Source organism: Salmo salar, chromosome ssa12 (genome assembly GCF_905237065.1).
Source record: "Salmo salar chromosome ssa12, Ssal_v3.1, whole genome shotgun sequence".
Classification (NCBI taxonomy): Eukaryota; Metazoa; Chordata; class Actinopteri; order Salmoniformes; family Salmonidae; genus Salmo; species Salmo salar.
This window is the reverse complement of record NC_059453.1, coordinates 100,174,456-100,190,491: the sequence shown is the minus strand read 5'-3', so window position 1 is coordinate 100,190,491 and position 16,036 is coordinate 100,174,456. Positions and strand designations below refer to the sequence as shown.

General features: G+C 45.2%; 1 protein-coding gene across 1 annotated transcript in view; it reads right to left on the bottom strand.

Moving 5' to 3' along the window:
- LOC106592089 (phosphatase and actin regulator 3) overlaps positions 1-16,036 on the bottom strand; it is an 83,992-nt gene that overhangs the window by 57,474 nt on the left and 10,482 nt on the right. Inside the window, exon 2 of the mRNA XM_045691998.1 lies at positions 17-166. Coding sequence (XP_045547954.1) covers positions 17-166 — 150 coding nt within the window. The remainder of the gene's footprint in view (positions 1-16; positions 167-16,036) is intronic.

The following is a 16,036-nucleotide window of genomic DNA, read 5'->3' as shown; positions in this document are numbered from 1 at the left end:
CATCTTGGTCTCTCACCTGAAGAGTTCTGCTGCTTCTTTTTCCTCCACTTCCAGGGTTTAAAGATCCGTCCCAGACTGGCCAGTTTACTGTTCATCCTGACGGGAGGGGTCCTCACCCCCGAGACCATACCCCCTGGAGCACCCTCCTCCTGCTGCTGCTCCATCACTGAGAGGAGAGAGTGAGGAGGAGGAGAGGAGAGGAGGAGAGGAGAGAGGGAGGAGGAGAGGAGAGAGGGAGGAGGAGAGGAGAGAGGGAGGAGGAGGAGGAGAGGAGAGGAAGGGAAGAGAGTTAACACAGCATCACCTATAGGACTAACAGGGAGCTGTTAGGGGGTAGTGCGTATGGCCCAGCACATCACTGGGGCTTCCTGCCATCCAGGACCTCTATACCAGGCGGTGTCAGAGGAAAGCCCAAAAAATTGCCAAAGACTCCAGCCACCCTACTGTGGTCATAGACTGTTCTCTCTGCTACCGCACGGCAAGCGGTACGGAGCACAAAGTCAAGGTCCAAAAGGCTTCTTAACAGCTTCTACCCCCAAGCCATAAGACACTTGAACAGCTAATCAAACGGCTTCCTATTTGCATTGTCCCCACTCCACCCCCCATTTTTACGCTGATGCTACTCTCTGTTTATTATCTATGCATAGTCACTTTACCTCTACCTATATGTACATATTACCCGAATTACCTCGACTAACCTCGACAAAAAAAAAACGACCACAGACTGGTTTGATACAGATTGTAAAATTATAAGGAAAAAACTTAGAACACTATCAAACCAAAAGCGCAGAGACCCAAATAACGGTGAATTACACCTTCATTACTGTGAGACAATAAACGTAACACTCAGAACCAAAAAAAAAAGCCCAGTACAACAGCAAGTAGCTGACAATGATTGAGGAGTCCATAAACACAAACAACTTCTGGAAAAACTGGAAAAACCTGAAAGAAAATTCAAACTAGAGGAATTAGCGATACAAAATGGGGACATATGGACAACGCCATTTTAAAACCTTCGACAACATCGTTCAAATTGATGCAAACGCAAAACAATGTCAAATTCATGAGAAGTTCAATGTATTAGAAAAAGCTAGAAAGGAAAATCGAAATCCATTGGACTCCCCAGGAGCTCTATAAGAAATTTCAGGCCCTAATTTTTTAAAGCATGCGGACCTGATGGTATCCTAAATCATTTCAGGTTCTGCCCCCAATCCATAACACTGCTGAACAGTGTCATGACGTAGGCCTGTTGGTGAGGTTTATGACCCCCATAAATACCTTTCCCCTTTTCTCTCTCTCTACTTTATAGAGTTGACTCTTGGAAAGCCCTTTGTAACATAGAGAGAGACATCAAAAGGTGGGAAACGGAACCATATTTCGGTAATCCAACCAGTTGAAAATATGCGTTGGGACTTAATGAATATGATGTCAGATCGGTTGTCATCTGAGACATTATTACTGATGACAGGACGACATAAACTGTATTTTGGAAAGTCTACACATTCTAGTTATCAGATTCACATGGAATTGTTGTGCAATTTAAATGTTTAAATATGAAACTATTTGTGAAAAGATTAAATGTAATTTTAGCTTCTTAATGAGAGAACGGTTTGTCATAGAGTAAACTCTGCTCACTCAGAGGCCCCGCCCAAGTGAACAGGCATTGGTTGTAAACTATGAAACACGCCCTTCTCTTCACCATGATATAAGTCCGTTGACTCAAAATCCAACTTCCTGTTCCAAGGACGTGAGGACTTGCGATCCCCACGTTGAAAGGACAAAGATCACCTACAGAACTAAGCCAACCTCATCCTGTCCTCCGTGTTCCACCCTCAGTCCAATGGCCAGTCAGAGCGAGCCAATCAAGACCTGGAGATAACTCTTCGCTGCCTTGTCTCCGCCAACCACACCCCCCGGAGCCAGCAAATCGTGTGGGTTGAATAACACCCTCCCCTGCTCTGCCACTGGGCTCTCGCCTTTCAAGTGTTCCCTGGGTTATCAGCCCCTGCTCTTCCCGGAGCAAAAGGAAGAGGTCGGCATACCCTCAGCCCAGATGTTTGTCGCCGTACCTGGAAGAGAGCCCGGTCGGCTCTTCTCAAGACGACCTCCAGATATCGATGACAAGCGGACCACCACTGGACCCCGGCTCCCCGGTATCGTCTTGGGCAGAAGGTATGGCTGTCCACTCGGGATCTGCCCCTCCAGGTGGAGTCCCGCAAAACTTTCCCCCACTTTATCGGCCTTTTCCCCATCTCCAAGATTATTAGCCTCGCTGCAGTTCGTCTTCTGTTGCCCCGTACCCTCGTATACATCCCACTTTTCATGTGTCTAGATGTAAACCCATGTCTCACAGCCCTTTTCTCTCCTGTTTTTGGATCTTTCTCATCGACGGCGAACCGGCGTACACGGTAAGGCGCCTCCTGAAGGTTTGACCATGGGGCAGGCGATTCCATTACCTGGTTGTCCCGGAGGAGAGGTGCTGGGTCTCCCCCAGGCATCATCGCTGAGTTCCAATGCCGGCAACCTGGTCAACCAGGTAAACGCCCAGGTAGGACGCCAGGTGGTGCCCCTAGAGGGGGGGTACTGTCACACCCTGATCTGTTTCACCTGTCTTTGTGCTTGTCTCCACCCCCCTCCAGGTGTCGCTCATCTTCCCCATTATCCCCAGTGTACCTGTGTTGTCTGTTGTCAGTTCATTTTGTTTCGTCAAGCCTACCAGCGCTTTTTCCCGTGCTCCTGTTTTCTAGCTTTCCTGATTTTGACCGTTCTGCCTGCCCTGATCCTGAGCCTGCCTGCCATTCTGTACCTTTCAGACTCTGCTCTGGACTACTGACCTCTGCCTGCCCTTGACCTGTCGTTTGCCTGATCCCGTTTGAGTAATAAACTGTGTTACTTCGAACTGTCTGCATCTGGTTCTTCTCCTGAGCCTTGACACATCTGGAAACATCTAAAATACAGTGACCCCCTCTCATATCATTACCAAGCCCTGCGATACCAAGAGCTGAGCAAAGAAAAGACTCCCCTCATCCAGCTGATCCTGGGCTGACCAGAACATCCAATCAATCCGAATAAACCAAATTACAACACAGTCAAAACAAAACTACATTGCTTTTTGGGAAACACAAGCACAAACACAAAGCAAAATTGACAATACGCCATGGCTATCAATTTGACCATGGTTACTGTTCAAAACCTTCAGGTTTTGACCTTTGTCAAAACCTTGACAAATGTACAGGCTCAGTGAGCACAGCCTTGCCATTGAGAAGGGTAGACACAGTAAAACCTGGTTCCCTGTAGAGGAACTGTTGTGCAACCACTGTATCACAGCAGAACTTGAGACAGAACTGCATTTTCTGATAAAATGTCAAAAATATAAAACAATTAGATTGTCATTTCCCCAAATTTGAAAGCATTATTCAAGGTTTCAAAGACCTCTCTGATGAGGATAGGCTACCCGTCCTGTTGGGGGAGGACGCAGAGAGCTGTGGGTTGGCAGCGCACTACATTGCTGCCTGCCATAAGATGAGGGCCAGCGTCTGACAGACCAACCAACCTGCACATGTCCTCTACGCTTATTGTTATTGTCCAATCAGAGCCATTTGCATTGCTAGTTATAGCCTAATGTTAGCTGGATAGCTAAAATTGAACCTAGTTGGTTAGCTTCAGATTCATGCAGGGTAGTAATGTTTTGAGTTGGGATTATGATTCATTGTTTAGATAGATATATTTTTGTCTAAACAAAAAGACTCCACTATGCAAGTAACCTTTCACTATATCGTTTACACCTTCTGTATCCTGTGCATGTGACAAATACATTTAGATGTTATTTGATATAGTGTGATATAGTGTGTGTTTACCAGAGACGGTAATGTGAAGAACAACATATAGGACTAGATAAAGGATATAGGATAACGTTAGGCCAACGAGTGTCCAAGTTCTAAAATTCTCTGGTAGAACGCCCTGCTTTTACTTCGTCACACTCACAACCATAAGCTATTTTCTGTAATTAGCTTGCGGCTAATTTTTAAATAATGATCTTGTTGTGAGTTTATTTTCTTTAAATAATTAATCCGAATTCGCTAAAGTTAAGACGTTGTATGTCATTATTTGAACTGGCTAGCAAGCGAATTTAAAGTTAACTTAAAGTTAGCTAGCTAGCTAACAAGCTAGAAACGAACCAAAGCATTACTTAGAAAGTTGCTTTTAGTTACCTGGTTTGCTAGATTGAAATATACTAAATTCATGTTTAACAAAGGGATTTTTAATAGTCACATCTGTAGAGTAGAGAGAGGAAAAAGTGGAAAGGTATTTATGGGGGTCATAAACCTCCCCACTCACCTCATGACAGTAGCTTTATCTATTTGTTTTTAATCAATCGAAAAAACTGCAATTCTCAATGAATTCATTCAACACCAGAGTCCTAAACTGCCCTAGTGGCACCAGGGAATCAAGATACAAGGATTTTTGTAGGTTTTTCCAACAATGGGTGGCACTAAAACTAAAGTAGAATTTACCTAAATTGGTCGAGGCCATAGTGACCTCAAGAGTTAACCAATCCTGCGAGTAGCTTTGGTAGCTCATTGTTTTATTCATAAGTATTAGGGTTTAGGACACATCCCATGTTGACTGTACTGTTACAGGTCTGGACCACAGAGAGGGATAGGATTCCCAGAATATTGATTTGTCATTATAGAGCCTGTCGATGAAGAGATTCATCATGTTCCTATTACAGATTACAAGGTCTCTCTCTCTTTTTCTCTCTATCTGTCTCTCTCTCTCTCTCTTTCAATTCAATTAGATTCAATTAGCTTTTTTTGCATGACTAAACAATCTACATATGTGACCGACCGGCTCGATTCAGTCTTATGTAGCAAAATTTGAAATATTGTTTTTTTACATTGGATAAAAGTAGGGACTCAGAGATAATAAAAATACAAAAAAATGGTATGTCATACACTACAGTTGAGAAGCAAAAGGTAAAGTCATTCCGCTTTGAAAGTTGCAAAACTTGTTACCCCACTTTTGAGAAAATAGCCCTGGAATGTTTTGATACCTACTGGAGAGCTCTTCTTTGTCTCCACCCATTCAGCATCGTTCACACCCTCTTAAGCCTTAGCCCCACCCATCTCTTTAAGGATTCACACGTGAGGCCATGTGCTAAACAGAGTGAGTACAGTAGTGTACTAAACAACCAAAGATTTCAAGACTAAAGGTTGGTTCATACTACATCTATCGACTTGTCTGCATACAATTGTCGCAGTGACATCATGAACATTCTATTGTCGTCCAACATCAAACGTGTCGTTATGAAAAGTATAAAATCATAAACACAAAAACGACAGGCTGCATGACATCAGCAGTGGTCCAAAATAACATAAGTGTTGTATTCTAACACCAATAAACCAAAAAATCTGTTTGACTTCTTAGGGCTAGGCCCCTTTTTTCTCAATTTCCGCCTGACTGACGTGCCCAAAGTAAACTGCCTGTTGCTCAGGCCCTGAAGCCAGGATATGTATACAAGTGGTACCATTGGAAAGAAAACACTTTGAAGTTTTAGAAATGTTAAAATAATGTAGGAGACTATAACACAACAGATATGGTAGGAGAAAATCCAAAGAAAAACCAAGCAGATTTTGTTTTGTTTGAGAGACCATGGTTTTACAATGGAAAGTATAGGGGCATACTGAATTCTACCTCCCAGGATGCAATTCCTATGGCTTCCACAGGGTGTCAGCAGTCTATGTTCCAGGTTTCAGGCTTGTAACTTCAAAAATGAATAAGAATTATCAGTTTTAGTAGAGGGACACAGTCTTGGAAATTTGTGTTTGGGCCATGAAGACAAGATGCACCTGCTAAAATCGGTTTCCTATTGAACATACTTCTTTCCGTAAGAAATATTATAGTTTGATTACATTTTAGGGTATCTGAGGAGTTTAGGGGTAGATTTTTGGATTCTTTTCTCTGCATGTTGAACGAGTGGATTACTCAAATCGATGGCGCCAACTAAACTGACTTTTTGGGATATAAACGATTTTATCTAACCAAACGACACTATATGTTATAGCTGGGACCCTTTGGATGACAAATCAGAGGAAGATTTTCAATTTTTTTTCTCCAAAAAGTAAGTAAAAAAGAAAAAATACAACTTGGACATTACCGTGTAGTTTACCAATAACATGGTCTGGTGGTGGTGTGGATATCTTTATGAGCCCTCGTGAAAAATAGTGCACTACAAAGAGAATAGGATGTCATTTAGAATGCGCTCTGACTCTGATCACAGCCTGGTGTCTGAGTGATGGAGAGATTGACAGGCTGGATGGGTCCGTTGGGAACCAACAACCGTAACTACAGATCCATAGCATCTGCTACTCTAAACATGGCATGGATTCCATTCAATATTTACTACAATGCTTTATTAGATAGGACCAATAAACCACTGAAAGGAGAGAAGCAGCACCTACATCAGCAGTAGTCTACGTTTTATCTACAGTACAGCAGCAGGTGAACAGGGATTTGCAACAAAGTGCTTTAGCATTGATTGCCCTGCCTGCTGCAACCACAGCCTAACTGCATTATACAGGCCATATTGATAGGTTGGAGTGTCTACTGTACTATAGTGTAGTGTAATATAGTGTACTATACTCTACTATAGTGTAGTGTAATATAGTGTACTATACTCTACTATAGCATAGTGTAATATAGTGTACTATACTGTACTATAGTGTAGTGTAATATAGTATACTATACTGTACTATAGTGTAGTGTAATATAGTGTACTATACTGTACTATAGTGTAGTGTAATATAGTGTACTATACTGTACTATAGTGTAGTGTAATATAGTGTACTATACTGTACTATAGCATAGTGTAATATAGTGTACTATACTGTACTATAATGTAGTGTAATATAGTGTACTATACTCTACTATAGTGTAGTGTAATATAGTGTACTATACTGTACTATAATGTAGTGTAATATAGTGTACTATACTCTACTATAGTGTAGTGTAATATAGTATACTATACTGTACTATAGCATAGTGTAATATAGTGTACTATACTGTACTATAATGTAGTGTAATATAGTGTACTATACTCTACTATAGTGTAGTGTAATATAGTGTACTATACTGTACTATAGCATAGTGTAATATAGTGTACTATACTGTACTATAGTGTAGTGTAATATAGTATACTATACTGTACTATAGTGTAGTGTAATATAGTGTACTATACTCTACTATAGTGTAGTGTAATATAGTATACTATACTGTACTATAGTGTAGTGTAATATAGTGTACTATACTGTACTATAATGTAGTGTACTATACTGTACTATACTGTACTATAATGTAGTGTAACATAGTGTACTATACTGTATTATACTGTACTATAGCATAGTGTAATATGCATAGTGTACTATACTGTACGATAATATAGTGTAATATAGTGTACTATACTGTACTATAGCATAGTGTAATATAGTGTACTATACTGTATTATAATGTAGTGTACTATACTGTACTATACTGTACTATAGCATAGTGTAATATGCATAGTGTACTATACTGCACTATAGTGTAATAGGAGTTGCAACAATTTCGGCAGATCATTTTAGAAAGAGAGGGTCCAGATTGTCTAGCCCAGCTGATTTGTAGGGGTCCAGATTTTGCAGCTCTTTCAGAACATCAGCTATCTGGATTTGGGTGAAGGAGAAATGGTGGGGCTTTGGCGGGTTGCTGTGGAGGGTGCCGGGCAGTTGACCGGGGTTGGGGTAGCCAGGTGGAAGGCATGGCCAGCCGTAGAGAAATGCTTATTGAAATTCTCAATTATAGTGGATTTATCGGTGGTGACAGTGTTTCCTAGCCTCAGAGCAGTGGGCAGTTGGGAGGAGGTGCTCTTATTCTCCATGGACTTTACAGTGTCCCAGAACTTTTTGGAGTTAGTGCTACAGGATGCAAATTTCTGTTTGAAAAAGCTAGCCTTAGCTTTTCTAACTGCCTGTGTATATTGGTTCCTAACTTCCCTGAAAAGTTGCATATCACGGGGGCTGTTCGATGCTAATGCAGAACACCACAGGATGTTTTTGTGTTGGTTAAGGGCAGTCAGGTCTGGAGTGAACCAAGGGCTATATCTGTTCCTGGTTCTACATTTTTTGAATGGGGCTTATTTAAGATGGTGAGGAAGGCACTTTTAAAGAATAGCCAGGCATCCTCTACTGACGGGATGAGATCAATATCCTTCCAGGATACCCCGGCCAGGTCGATTAGAAAGGCCTGCTGGCTGAAGTGTTTCAGGGAGCGTTTGACAGTGATGAGGGGTGGTCGTTTGCTCGCAGACCCATTACGGATGCAGGCAATGAGGCAGTGATCGCTGAGGTCTTGATTGAAAACAGCAGAGGTGTATTTGGAGGGCGAGTTAGTTAGGATGATATCTATGAGGGTGCCCGTGTTTACGGATTTGGGGTTGTACCTGGTAGGTTCATTGATAATTTGTGTGAGATTGAGGGCATCTAGCTTAGATTGTAGGATGGCCGGGGTGTTAAGAATGTCCCAGTTTAGGTCACCTAGTAGCACGAGCTCAGAAGATAGATGGGTGGCAATCAATTCACATATGGTGTCAAGGGCACAGCTGGGGGCTGAGGGTGGTCTATAGCAAGCGGCAACAGTGAGATATTTGTTTCTGGAAAGGTGAATTTTTAGAAGTAGAAGCTCAAATTGTTTGGGTACAGACTTGGATTGAAATACAGAACTCTGCAGGCTATCTTTGCAGTAGATTGCAACACCGCCCCCTTTGGCATCCGTAGAGTACGACCTTTCCTCACACAGGAAGCGGCGCAGGTCCTAATCCAGGCACTTGTCATCTCCCGTCCGGACTACTGCAACTCACTGTTGTCTGAGCTCTACCCCTTGTCCCATACAACCCCTGCAATTTATCCAGAATACTATGTGACCCCACTCTTCTGCACACTCCACTGGCTTCCAATCGAAGATCGCATCATCTTCTAGACTATGGTACTACGGAGCATCAAGAGGAACTGCCCCTTCCTACTCTGCTCAAACACTACGTCCCCAACCTGAGCACTCCGTTCCGCCACTGATCTCTTGGCCCTCCCACCCCTCCAACTCAGCCCAGTCAAAGAATTTCCCTGTCCTGGCACCCCAAATGGTGGAACCAGCGTCCCCCGAAAGTCAGGACAGCCTAGTCCCTGCCCATCTTCCCCCTGATACTAGGACAGCCGAGTCCCTGCCCATCTTCCCCCTGAAGCTAGGACAGCAGAGTCCCTGTCCATCTTCCCCCTGAAGCTAGGACAGCAGAGTCCCTGCCCATCTTCCCCCTGAAGCTAGGACAGCAGAGTCCCTGTCCATCTTCAGAAAACATCTGAAACTCTACCTCTTTGAAGAGTATCTTAAATAACTTTCACGGTTCCCCGGCGTACAAGTAACTACGTTGTGTCCTGGTCTCAGTATCCCAGGCTGATAGTTCAGTCTGTTCCCCGTCTCAGTATCCCAGGCTGATAGTTCAGTCTGTTCCCCGTCTCAGTATCCCAGGCTGATAGTTCAGTCTGTTCCCCGTCTCAGTATCCCAGGCTGATAGTTCAGTCTGTTCCCCGTCTCAGTATCCCAGGCTGATAGTTCAGTCTGTTCCCCGTCTCAGTATCCCAGGCTGATAGTTCAGTCTGTTCCCCGGCGTACACGTAACTACTGGCAGTACTCCAGCCCTCCTAGGGTAAGATTTGAATACCCCTTCCCTATATAGTGCACTACTTTGGGCTCCATAGGTGCTGTAGAAACTGAACATATAAGGCTATTCCTCCTCTATACAGGCAACAGGGTGCCATTTTGTACACAGCCAATGTGTTGTTCTTTAGTAAAGTTATTGTAGAACCTCTCACAGGTCTGTTTAAACAGACCAGTGTGTTATTTCTGCATTCCGTCCCCATCCACACACACAGGCCACTGATGCCCTTCGCCACATCGTTCAACCAGTTATATCAATACCTTCTGATGCCCCTTCGCCACATCGTTCAACCAGTTATATCAATACCTTCTGATGCCCCTTCGCCACATCGTTCAACCAGTTATATCAATACCTTCTGATGCCCCTTCGCCACATCGTTCAACCAGTTATATCAATACCTTCTGATGCCCATCGCCACGTCGTTCAACCAGTTATATCAATACCTTCTGATGCCCCTTCGCCACATCGTTCAACCAGTTATATCAATACCTTCTGATGTCCTTCGCCACATCGTTCAACCAGTTATATCAATACCTTCTGATGCCCTTCGCCACATCGTTCAACCAGTTATATCAATACCTTCTGATGCCCCTTCGCCACATCGTTCAACCAGTTATATCAATACCTTCTGATGCCCCTTCGCCACATCGTTCAACCAGTTATATCAATACCTTCTGATGCCCCTTCGCCACATCGTTCAACCAGTTATATCAATACCTTCTAACAGCAGTGTGTGTGTGTGTGTGTGTGTGTGTGTGTGTGTGTGTGTGTGTGTGTGTGTGTGTGTGTGTGTGTGTGTGTGTGTGTGTGTGTGTGTGTGTGTGGTCTGCCTATCCATGTGAGAGACGCAGACTCGGTCTCAATCTTTAAGTCTTTACTGAAGACACATCTCTTCAGTAGGTCCTATGATTGAGTGTAGTCTGGCCCAGGAGTGTGAAGGTGAACGGAAAGGCACTGGAGCAACGAACCGCCCTTGCTGTCTCTGCCTGGCCGGTTCCCCTCTCTCCACTGGGATTGGCAAAGTGGTGGGGTTATATCCTGCCTGTTTGGCCCTGTCCGGGGGTATCATCGGATGGGGCCACAGTGTCTCCTGACCCCTCCTGTCTCAGCCTCCAGTATTTATGCTGCAGTAGTTTATGTGTCGGGGGGCTAGGGTCAGTCTGTTATATCTGGAGTATTTCTCCTGTCTTATCTTGTGTCCTGTGTGAATTTAAGTATGCTCTCTCTAATTCTGTCTTTCTCTCTTTCTTTCTTTCTTTCTTTCTTTCTTTCTTTCTTTCTTTCTTTCTTTCTTTCTCTCTCGGAGGACCTGAGCCCTAGGACATTGCCTCAGGACTACCTGGCATGATGACTCCTTGCTGTCCCCAGTCCACCTGGCCGTGCTGCTGCTCCAGTTTCAACTGTTCTGCCTCCGGCTATGGAATCATGACCTGTTCACCGGACGTGCTACCTGTCCCAGACCTGCTGTTTTCAACTCTCTAGAGACAGCAGGAGCGGTAGAGATACTCTCAATGATCGGCTATGAAAAGCCAACTGACATTTACTCCTGAGGTGCTGACCTGTTGCACCCTTGACAACCACTGTGATTATTATTATTTGACCCTGCTGGTCATTTATGAACATTTGAACATCTTGACCATGTTCTGTTATAATCTCCACCCGGCACAGCCAGAAGAGGACTAGCCACCCCTCATAGCCTGGTTCCTCTCTAGGTTTCTTCCTAGGTTTTGGCCTTTCTAGGGAGTTTTTCCTAGCCACCGTGCTTCTACACCTGCATTGCTTGCTGTTTGGGGTTTTAGGCTGGGTTTCTGTACAGCACTTTGAGATATCAGCTGATGTAAGAAGAGCTATGTAAATACATTTGATTTGATTTGATTTGACCATGGCCTTACTGGATCTCCAGTAAATATATAGACCCTTCTGTCCAGAGCCTTATGGGACCTCCAGTAAATATATAGACCCTTCTGTCCAGAGCCTTATGGGACCTACAGTAAATATATAGACCCTATAGACCAGAGCCTTATGGGACCTACAGTAAATATATAGACCCTTCTGTCCAGAGCCTTATGGGACCTACAGTAAATATATTTACATTTAACATTTAAGTCATTTAGCAGACGCTCTTATCCAGAGCGACTTACAAATTGGTGCATTCACCTTATAATATCCAGTGGAACAACCACTTTACAATAGTGCATCTAAATCTTTTAAGGGGGGGGTTAGAAGGATTACTTTATCCTATCCCAGGTATTCCTTAAAGAGGTGGGGTTTCAGGTGTCTCCGGAAGGTGGTGATTGACTCCGCTGTCCTGGCGTCGTGAGGGAGCTTGTTCCACCATTGGGGTGCCAGAGCAGCGAACAGTTTTGACTGGGCTGAGCGGGAACTGTGCTTCCTCAGAGCTAGGGAGGCGAGCAGGCCAGAGGTGGATGAACGCAGTGCCCTTGTTTGGGTGTAGGGGCCTGATCAGAGCCTGAAGGTACGGAGGTGCCGTTCCCCTCACAGCTCCGTAGGCAAGCACCATGGTCTTGTAGCGGATGCGAGCTTCGACTGGAAGCCAGTGGAGAGAGCGGAGGAGCGGGGTGATGTGAGAGAACTTGGGAAGGTTGAACACCAGACGGGCTGCGGCGTTCTGGATGAGTTGTAGGGGTTTAATGGCACAGGCAGGGAGCCCAGCCAACAACGAGTTGCAGTAATCCAGACGGGAGATGACAAGTGCCTGGATTAGGACCTGCGCCGCTTCCTGTGTGAGGCAGGGTCGTACTCTACGAATGTTGTAGAGCATGAACCTACAGGATCGGGTCACCGCCTTGATGTTAGTGGAGAACGACAGGGTGTTGTACAGGGTCACGCCAAGGCTCTTAGCACTCTGGGAGGAGGACACAAGGGAGTTGTCAACCGTGATGGCGAGATCATGGAACGGGCAGTCCTTCCCCGGGAGGAAGAGCAGCTCCGTCTTGTCGAGGTTCAGCTTGAGGTGGTGATCCGTCATCCACACTGATATGTCTGCCAGACATGCAGAGATGCGATATATAGACCCTTCTGTCCAGAGCCTTACGGGACATACAGTAAATATATAGACCCTTCTGTCCAGAGCCTTATGGGACCTACAGTAAATATATAGACCCTTCTGTCCAGCGCCTTACGGGACATACAGTAAATATATAGACCCTTCTGTCCAGAGCCTTATGGGACCTACAGTAAATATATAGACCCTATAGACCAGAGCCTTACGGGACCTACAGTAAATATATAGACCCTTCTGTCCAGAGCCTTATGGGACCTACAGTAAATATATAGACCCTATAGACCAGAGCCTTACGGGACCTACAGTAAATATATAGACCCTTCTGTCCAGTGCCTTACGGGACCTACAGTAGATATGGAAAAGTGACGTAGACACCATGTCCTTCAACAAAGGGACGACCTGTTTCCAACTTTCTTCTGATCTCCTCTCCTCTCTCCTCTCCTCTCCTCTCCTCTCCTCTCCTCTCCTCTCCTCTCCACCGCCTCTTCTCCTCTCCTCTCCTCCTCCTCTCCTCCTCCTCTCCTCTCATCTGCTCCTCTCTCCTCTCCTCTCCTCTCCTCTCCTCTCCTCTCCTCTCCTCTCCTCTCCTCTCCTCTCCTCCCCTCCCCTCTCCTCTCTGACTCCATCCCAGGCCAGTATAATTGAATTCTGAGTATTAGCAGCAGAGAGAGAAAATAGTTTGGTTAATAAAACATGAAGCATGTATTAATCTACCTCATCAATAGGTCTCCACTACCTCTTCCTCCTCTCCTCTCCTCTCCTCTCCTCTCCTCTCCTCTCCTCTCCACCGCCGCTCCTCTCCTCTCCTCTCCACCGCCTCCTCTCCTCTCCTCCTCCTCTCCTCTCATCTCCCTTCCTCTGCTCCTCTGTCCTCTCCTCTCCTCTCCCCCGCCGCTCCTCTCCTCTCCTCTCCACCGCCTCCTCTCCTCCTCCTCTCCTCTCATCTCCCTTCCTCTGCTCCTCTCTCCTCTCCTCTCCTCTCCTCTCCTCTCCTCTCCTCCCTCCCCTCTCTCCCCTCTCCCTCCCCTCCCCTCTCCTCTCCTCTCCACCGACTCCTCTCCTCTCCTCTCTGACTCCATCCCAGGCCAGTATAATAGAATTCTGAGTATTAGCAGCAGAGAGAGAAAATAGTTTGGTTAATAAAACATGAAGCATGTATTAATCTACCTCATCAATAGGTCTCCACTACCTCTTCTCCCTCTTCCCCCTCTCCTCTCCTCTCCTCTCCTCTCCTCTCCTCTCCTCTCCTCTCCTCCCCCTTCCCCCTCTCCTTGTCTCCTCTCCTCTCCTCCGTCTCCACTCCTCCTCCTCCTCTCCTCTCTACCGCCACCTCCTCTCCACCACCTCCTCCCCTCCTCTCCAAAGCTTCCTCTCCTCTTCCACTCTCCCCCCTCTCCTCTTCTCCCCTTCACCGCCCCTCCACGGCCCCCTTTCTTCCCTCTTCTACCTCTCCACCACCTCCCCTTTACTCCCTCCCCCTGTATCTCAATGTACAGTGAGGTATAAAGAACTGCTTTTCCAGAGCCAGGAGATCAAAGCTACAGTAGGGAGTCAGAAGGAGAGAGAGATGGGGGAGGAGTGGGGGAGAGAGGGATGGAGGGAGGAGTGGGGGAGAGAGGGAGGAGTGGGGGAGAGAGGGATGTAGGGAGGAGTGTGGGAGAGAGGATGGTGAGAGTAGTGGAGGAGAGCAAGAGGAGTGGATGGAAGGAGAAGTGGAGAATGAGGGAGGAGTGGGGGAAAGAGGGATGGAGAGAGGAGTGGGGGAGAGAGGGATGGAGAGAGGAGTGGGGGAGAGAGGGATGGAGGGAGGAGTGGGGGAGAGAGGGATGGAGAGAGGGAGGAGTGGGGGAGAGATGGATGGAGAGAGGGAGGAGTGGGGGAGAGAGGAATGGAGAGAGGGAGGAGTGAGGGAGAGAGGGAGGAGTGGGGGAGAGAGAAATGGTGCAGTGACTTCCTTACCACCTGACCATAGCCACTACCCAAGCATGAAGAGGGGTCATTTCAGACACATACAGTTTGAAGTCCCCAAAAGCCAAACGGCCAAAACATTCAATGAGATCCAGGGATATAGTGCAACAAAAATATATTTAAAAAATAATCTTATATCTAACAAAAAATGTTCTCCAATCAACTTAAGGCATAGATGACTTGACATGAAAAGACATAATATGGTCAGTCTGTACGTAAAACACTGGGCACGAAGGCCAAAGACTAAGATACAATAATAACAAAGGATAACATCTCAATCGGGTAAACATCCATTATAAAGGCAACTAATATTTCAACATATATATTCATATTTCATATATATATATATATATATATATATATAACAGTTGAAGTCAGAAGTTTACATACACCTTAGCCAAATATATCTAAACTCTGTTTTTCACAATTCCTGACATTTAATCCTAGTAAAAATTCCCTGTTTTAGGTCAGTTAGGATCATCACTTTATTTTAAGAATGTGAAATGTCAGAATAATAGTAGAGAGAATGATTTATTTCAGCTTTTATTTCTTTCATCACATTCCCAGTGGGTCAGAAGTTTACATACACTCAATTAGTACTTGGTAGCATTGCCTTTAAATTGTTTAACTTGGGGCAAACATTTTGGGTAGCCTTCCACAAGCTTCCCACAGTAAGTTGGGTGAATTTTGGCCCATTCCTTATGACAGAGCTGGTGTAACTGAGTCAGGTTTGTAGGCCTCCTTGCTCGCACACACTGTTTCAGTTCTGCCCACAAATGTTCTATAGGACTGAGGTCAGGGCTTTGTGATGGCCACTCCAATACCTTGACTTTGTTGTCCTTAAACCATTTTGCCACAGCTTTGGAAGTATGCTTGGGGTCATTGTCCATTTGGAAGACCCATTTGCTACCAAGCTTTAACTTCCTGACTGATGTCTTGAGATGTTGCATCAATATATCCACATCATTTTCCTGCCTCATGATGCCATCTATTTTGTGAAGTGCACCAGTCCCTCCTGCAGCAAAGCACCCCCACAACATGATGCTGCCACCCCTGTGCTTCACGGTTGGGATGGTGTTCTTCGGCTTGCAAGCCTCCCCCTTTTTCCTCCAAACATAACGATGGTCATTATGGCCAAACAGTTCTATTTTTGCTTCATCAGACCAGAGGACATTTCTCCAAAAAGTACGATCTTTGTCCCCATGTGCAGTTGCAAACCGATGTCTGGCTTTTTTTATGGCGGTTTAGGAGCAGTCGCTTCTTCCTTGCTGAGCGGCCTTTCAGGTTATGTCGATATAGGA